A 7,500-nucleotide genomic window follows, 5' to 3' on the forward strand; every position below is an offset into this window, starting at 1 on the left:
CTTCATGGAATATTCAAGAGGTATGCCTACTATACCAGAAGACAGCTTTGCTCGCTTACTTCTCAGATATACTTCACTAGAAGAAGAAGAAGTGGAGAAATATTTGCACAGACTTAACAGCCGTCTCAGACATAGAAAAGTGAGTCGACCTCTCCTAAAAGAAGAACCTTTATCGATTAATTAACTGTCGACTTAAAGTACTTATTTTCCTTTTACACTCACAGGGTATCACTCTGGAACAATTTCTGAATTTTGCGATGTTTCTTAATAATCTGGAGGATTTCAGTTTAGTTATGAAAATTTACTCCATAGCTGGACAGGCAGTCACACAAGGTAAGAAATGTACGTGTATGCTGTGCTTTATGGAGGATTCCCTAGGTAGGTCAGTTTCAGTTCATAAGTGTCGTTAGCCAATCACAATGGACGCAGAATGAATGAACTGATTGACACCTGACACTTATTCAGCCAGCCAACGCAAAAAGAAAACGCCAACGCGCCAGATCTGCCTCCTTTTGATTGGTTAAAAATGTGGCGGGAGCGTTTTTTGTTAATCACTGAGAAAAGTAATTCAATTGACCAAATGCAAAAATGGCCACCGACAAATTATTCTTTTGTCTTTGTGTTAATTAGCCTAACTAGCCTCGTTCACACGTGTAAAATTGAAAGAATTTGGGCTGTAAAACGAGGCTAGTTAGGCTAATTAACACAAAGACAAAAGAATAATTTGTTGGCGGACATTTTTGCATTCGGGCAATACGAAAGTAATGCTAAAGTATATTTTAATATCTATGTACAAGCTGACGTCCGATCTCACCCTAGAGAAAGAATCGTAAACCGCCATGAGACTTAACCCTACGTGATGGACATTTGTTACCAGTGTGAACAAGACCTTAAGTTTCATTACACTGAATACAGGACGTTATTGGATGAAAGCTGGTAGTACTCAATGACCTAATCTATGAGCTCAAAATCGTCTGAATGTGATTATCGATCAACCGAAAACAATCGTCCTTATATCGATTAATTAATTGGATATCCGATGATCTATTCCCATTCTCATCCTTTTACCTCAAATTAATGGCCGTCTTCTGAGCGGGACTTCATGGTTTTTCTGATCCTACTCTTGTTTAGAATGGTGTCAAATCATCTGACCAATGATCAGCTTATTAATGATGTCTAATATTATGCTAATCAGGCCAGTGGTTCAGGATTATGGGCATCCGTCCCCGCCAAAATTCAAACTTGTAGTTCTTAAATCCAAACCTTCAATTCAACCATTCTGTCTTGCAATTTAAACTCGCAGTTATTAATTCAAACAGTCAATTTGTCAATTCAAACATTCAATTCGTCAATGAAACATTCAATTCCGAATTGAATGTTTGATAAACGAATTGAATGTTTGAATTACTAAATTGAATGTTAAAATGACGAATTAGATGTTTCAGTTGCCGAATTGAATGTTTGGACTGCCGAATTGAATATTTGAATTGCCGAATTGAATGTTTGAATTGCCGAATTGAATGTCTGAATTGACGAATTGAATGTCTGAATTGCCGAATTGAATGTCTGAATTGCCGAATTGAATGTTTGAATTGCCGATTTGAATAATTCAATTGACCAATTGAATGATTGAGCTGACAAATTGAATGAACAAAAGAACAAAAAAAAAAGTCTCTGCTTTCGAGCCAGAAGGCTCATCAGGCCGGCGCTTATCTCCGGTTTCTGTAGCATGAAGCGACTAGGAGTATTTATACTCCCCCCTGGATGGGATGCTAGTCCATCGCAGGGGTACCCCCAGCATTACGCCGGTACCCATTTATACACCTGGGTGGAGAGAGGCACCGTGAGAGTAAAGTGTCTTGCCCAAGAACACAGCACAATGTTCCCGGCCAGGCCCCGAACCCAGACCACTCGATCCGGTGTCGAGCACACTAACCATGAGGCCACCGCGCCTCCCACGAAACATGTTTGAACTGACAAATTGAATGAACAAAAGAACAAAGCGAACATAACAATACCTAATCAACAAGGCCTAATCAGAATAACAATGGTTCTTTTTGTCTTCCACCACTTTGACCCGGTACATGAAAGTCTACCTAAGGTTTGGGCTTAAGAACAACAAGTTTGAATTTTGGCGGGGATGGATACCCATACAGCCTACACTTCTTGAATAAGGATAATAACATACGTAATTTTGCGCATACTCAATTTGATGGACTTCAACAACAAGATCCTTTAGGATACCAGGAGTCCATTACCTGTGTATAGGCTCCTGAGGATACGCATTAGTTTCCACCTGCAAAGAGAGAGTTCTAATCGATGCGGGGGAAGGTCACACATTCAATTTATTAAAAGAAAATCGACATGTTTTTTGCACCAGTACCAAATGACGTTAGCCAGGTTTAAATTGAATAGAGATAGGAAATAAAAAAACATTAGTGCGTGTTATAAACGAGACGTTTTAATGCACTATATCTTAGAGATTTTAAGGTAGTCAACCGCTTTTAATGATATTTTCTTTAGTATATTCGGAAGATAAATTGACAGAGACATGAATTTCCAAAATACCAGGGTCTGCCTCTTATTAACGAACTCCGCATTTTCCCATTCCTTAATGTGCGATGAAAAAGTCATCCGTCTCCAGAAGAGAATCTTGTGGAGTAAAACTATGTGAGAGATCTTAGTAAGAACATTTTGCATAAAACGAAGTCTGAACGTTACGTTGAACTACTTATTTATATCTGTTGTGACCTCTCTCTGTGGACACAAGTGATGCTGAGGACGCGACTAGGGTAAGGGGTTACTTGTTACGCTTACAACTGTAATTTGAGCCACGAGAAGTCAGGAAAAAGTTTCCCACACAGATTTAAAATCTATATAAAAAAAAGAAAATATGATGACATTTAAAAAGAAAACACGATGATAGGTTGAGTTTCCGTCCATCAATGAGCTTCACGCATGTTTACTTGAGACACATGTACGTGATGTCCAGTTGATAAAAACATTTTCTACGAATTTGAATAACAGATTGATTTAGCATGCAGAAAAGTTGATATTTTGTTGTGCGCTTTATTCCTTGAGCAATTCCTACATTCCCTTAACGACAACGACAATAATGCTCACGGAAGGGCAAGAATTTGATTTAGCGGAAAAGTTCATATTTTGTTGTGCGCTTTATTCCTTGAGCAATTCCTACATTCCTTTGACGACAACGACAACAAAGCTCACGGAAGGGCAAGAAGTAATTTCCCATGAGCTTATGAAACGTTCTGGTGGTTTAGCTGTGCTGAAAATTATGTTCTGTTGATAATGATCGATGCTGCATCCTTCGCTGGTAACCTGTTAGTCTGTTGGGCCGGGGACCTCAAATCACCAACTTCCAACTTCGCACAGTTCTACACTTTATGAATTTGACCATGAAGGCGACTTGCCTGATTACGTAACGACATTTGACAGGGTGTGTTTGTGCGTATAGTAATTTAAACCCTCGGGGAGCTTTTACGAAGTTACCGTTGTAGACCTTAAATAAGGGTGTTTGCATGCGCACCTATCTGTAATTGAACTCTTGCGCCTTCTTTTCTTCCGTTTTTTACCTGCTTGCTCGTGCATAGAAAATTGAAGACTTCATCATTATTTGAGGGTGGGAAAGGGTTTTTTTCGCAAACCGTGAATTGCCTTTTTTATTTCCCGTGAAATGGCTCTTTTTTCTCTCGTGAAACGTGATTTTTACAATCACTGTGAGCCGTGAGTTTTGAGAGTAAATATCCACGAAATGAGAACGGGTGTTTAATTCACCGTGAACTGTGATTTAGTTTCATGTTTTTGTTCTTTTTTTTCTTTTTCGGGAGGAGAAGCCCGAGAAATTATAACATTAGACTGTAAATATAACTTGACTCGGCAGTGCAAGACATCAACAACATAGATCTGGATTCAATCACTAAAACGTGAAGGTCGCGAGATTCTTCTCAATGTAATCGTTCTGATGAGTTTCTTTATGACAAACGGCTGTAGCTCTTAACAAACGTAAAAACATTTATTTGTGTAAAAAAAAGTTTTTTTTTTGTGAAACGTTAAATAGTCATTTTATTGTCCGTGAAATGTGAAACGGTCATTTTATTTTCCGTGAAACGTGATCGACACCATAATCACCCTCTTATTTGTGCGTCAAACATTTTGGCCTCAAAAAACCAAACCAAAAATGTACGTGAATGAAAAGCTGCATGAGCAGACATTCATTTGATAACTTGATTCTTGCGATATATGCTCGCTCTTAAAAATAAATAGCGTGTCGAGTTAATTGATTGCTTTGTCACAGGCATAGAGAAAATGTTTTTTCGTATACACTGCTACTTAATCATGAGTTCCGTAACGTTTTTTCGTTCGCACGCTAACGCAACATTTTGCTTCGAAGCAATTTCCAGAAGGCGAAATTGCTTCTGAATTTTACCAATACTTGCTTCATTGGCGAATGTTTCCTTGTTTTCGTACTGGAAGAAGCGTTCTGGGAAACCAAACTGGACGTCAGAGAAACCCCTCTTTGCGTTCTTGGAAATCAGTGACTTGAGGTTCTTTCTCATTGACTCTACAGAATAAAGCGAAATATATATCATGGCGGTACCCATTTCGTCGTGGTGGGAGTTGTTAGGCCTTCCTAGCAGTAGTATTCAGGCCAGATGCTCCTTTCATAGAAGCCTTTAAGAAAATTGTGCCGCCAGGACGGAAACGTTCAACTATGATTCTCACTACCAAAATAGCGGGTACTCGAGACAGAAAGGGGCCTGATTATTTCAACCTGAAAGGTTTTCAGAATCTGTAGACGGTCGCATACCATCCGAAAAAGGGCTGAATAATTTTATGCAAATCAATATTATTTCATTTCAAGGCATGTATTCTTTCTCATTATACGAAAACAGTGCACGATTTTAGTCACTAATCTGTGTTTTTAAAGGAGAGCTGAATCGTTTTTGCACATTGCCTCCTAACCCTGGCTTACTAAAGATATCAACCAATTTCGACGACTCGTTTTTTTTTCTGTGATTTATTGGCCCGAGTGTGAACAACTAGGGCCATAAATTAAACCGGAAAAATACTAGTAACCGTATTTTGCAGAACAGCCAAAGTTTATAGTGTAGGATATTTGTGATATCTCTAGATCTTGGAATAAAACATCAAAATTGATTTTTTGCGATAGAATTGGCCAATCAATGTTCACCCTCTATCTGAGAGATACCGTGATAACAATGGTAAGCGCGCGCTGCAAAAATATAGTTGGATACCTTTCTTTTAAACATCCTAACACTTGTTTTCTTGCTACGGCTCCAAATCACTAAAATGGTCATTAAAAACATTTCCGACATGCAAGAAACCGAATCGTTTAACATGTAACGTTTTTTTTTTATTTTATCACAACACCTGAAAGGTACGCTATGCACAACAGTATACAGACAAAAACTCGGAGTATTTAAACATCAGCTGAAATTGTCTGGGAGTCTTAAATCCTTCTACAATTTTTTACTTTTAATTAATACACAGGGAAGAAAATATACGCTTCGAGCAAAAAAGCGGAAAAGCGTTGTTTTGTATACTAACTTGTACCCGAAGGAAAGCATGCAAAACCTATTAATCTAAGTGATTGACATCGCAAATATTCAAAAACACTGAGGAAGGAGACATATTTCCAAATTCTAATACACATAGCGACAGAAACAGCACTTATAATTGCTAGGCAAAAGAGTCCTGTTCGTTCCTGCTGTAACCATGTTTTTAGCTTCTTTCGGTCAACAGCCGTGTTTTTCAAACTAAATATGGCTCCTCTGGATACGTCTGCACGGTATATTTCTTACGTTCACTGAAAATCACCATTATTTAATTTATGACTTTGGAATGATCGATTCGCTTGAAATGACGGTACGTTGAATCATTACTTCAACGGCAAGTCTTCTCATCAACGGAGATCACACAATCAGATACTCCACCCACACAAGATAAATCAACAAGTCTGATTTGAAATCGATATGGCAATAAAAGCTTGACCGCTTACACTGAATTCGTTACTTGAGATACCTTTTTAGCAAGTATAGCAGTCCTTTATTATAGAGCAAATTCTCTGAGGAAATCAATTGTGGCTTGTCTTCTCGATTTTCCCAATACCTTTCGCGGGGATTTAAACTTCAACGCTCTGTTTTAAAAAACTGTGGAAAATTGAGAATGAGTTTAAAAACTTTAAAAGTACCGCTATTGTTTATATTAGTTACATTAACGCGACAGAAAACTCTTATTTTTTGAACAAACAAAACCATATAAAGTGTTGAAACAAAAGCGTTCTATATTTCAACATGTGTCTATTCCTAAGCAGGAAAAAAATATCCCGTATGACTAGTATCCGCTGCAGTTGACTAAATGCAGAAGTTCGGATTTTATCTTCGTCGTCATAAAATCGATTTATCACCTTCGACACAGGAGCACCTGTCGAAGTGAATTAAACATTCAAAACCATTAATGCATAAAGGTTTCCTTGGATTTTAATCCTAAGCAATCTCAGTAAGTCCTTTCATTGTGAAGATCTCGTCGTAGCCTGCGCCCTCTTTCAAGTTTCAATTAAGAGACGTTCATCCCAGATGTAAAGGCGCTGGAAATTGGTATAAATCGAGATTATTGACTCTTCGTTAGTATACCTAGTATACCTTGTCTCATTTTTTTTTCTGTCCAAAATGACCGACAAAGAACAGGAAGTCCTTTTTCGCGCGCTTCAAGAACGTCCCCAAGGATTAGTGGTGATGGAAAGTGTTTTGATGGTTGTTATAAACTTCATGGCCTTCACTGGAAATCTTATGGTTTGCTGGGCCATTTATCGTAATGAGCGGCTTCGGACAATACCAAATATTTATGTGGCGACCCTGGCCATATCTGACTCGCTGATGGCAGTTCTCTGTATGCCACTATCGGTGGTTCTTCTCATAACCGGGCACTGGCCTTTCAGCCAATCTGTGTGCCATTTTCAGGGATTCTTTTGTTTTTTCTGCGCTTTGTACTCGTTGCTTCTTATGACTGCCACGGCCGTCAACCGTTATTTTCGTGTGGTGAAACCGAATGTTTATCGACGTCGCTTCAAGGTAAGGTCAACTATAATTTCAGTGCTTTTTATAGCAATGGTGGCTGGACTCGGTGCAGGGCTTTCCTCGATGACTCGATTAGCCACATTTATTGTACATTACGGAAAAGTAATCTGTTTCATGGACTTCAAAACCCCGCAGATTGACATGGGATACATGGCTTTCTTAGATGCAGTTTACATTGCCATTCCTATCGGAGTCATTGTGTTCGCATACTACAAGATTTTCAAAACCATCAAAGGACATAATCGCGATGTGATCACCACGAGGCAATCGGGGCCTTTGAGCGTAAACGTTGAAGAAATCCGAGTTACAAAAGCTCTCTTTGCAACTGTTCTGGGCTTTATTCTTTGTTGGGGGCCTATAGCAACGATTGACATGGTCAGTT

At 38.7% G+C, this 7,500-nt stretch overlaps 2 protein-coding genes across 2 annotated transcripts in view; both read left to right on the forward strand.

Moving 5' to 3' along the window:
- Window positions 1-7,500, forward strand: part of LOC138000545 (calcium uptake protein 3, mitochondrial-like) — a 36,564-nt gene that overhangs the window by 8,606 nt on the left and 20,458 nt on the right. Inside the window, exons 9-10 of the mRNA XM_068847040.1 lie at window positions 2-139; window positions 225-333. Of these exons, the coding sequence (XP_068703141.1) occupies window positions 2-139; window positions 225-333 (247 nt within the window). The remainder of the gene's footprint in view (window position 1; window positions 140-224; window positions 334-7,500) is intronic.
- The window catches only part of LOC138000546 (melatonin receptor type 1B-B-like), a 1,430-nt gene continuing 492 nt past the window's right edge, over window positions 6,563-7,500 (forward strand). The window contains exon 1 of the mRNA XM_068847041.1: window positions 6,563-7,500. This exon is cut by the window's right edge and continues 492 nt beyond it. Coding sequence (XP_068703142.1) covers window positions 6,711-7,500 — 790 coding nt within the window. The 5' untranslated portion in view covers window positions 6,563-6,710.

Source organism: Montipora foliosa, chromosome 4 (assembly GCF_036669935.1).
Source record: "Montipora foliosa isolate CH-2021 chromosome 4, ASM3666993v2, whole genome shotgun sequence".
NCBI lineage: Eukaryota > Metazoa > Cnidaria > Anthozoa > Scleractinia > Acroporidae > Montipora > Montipora foliosa.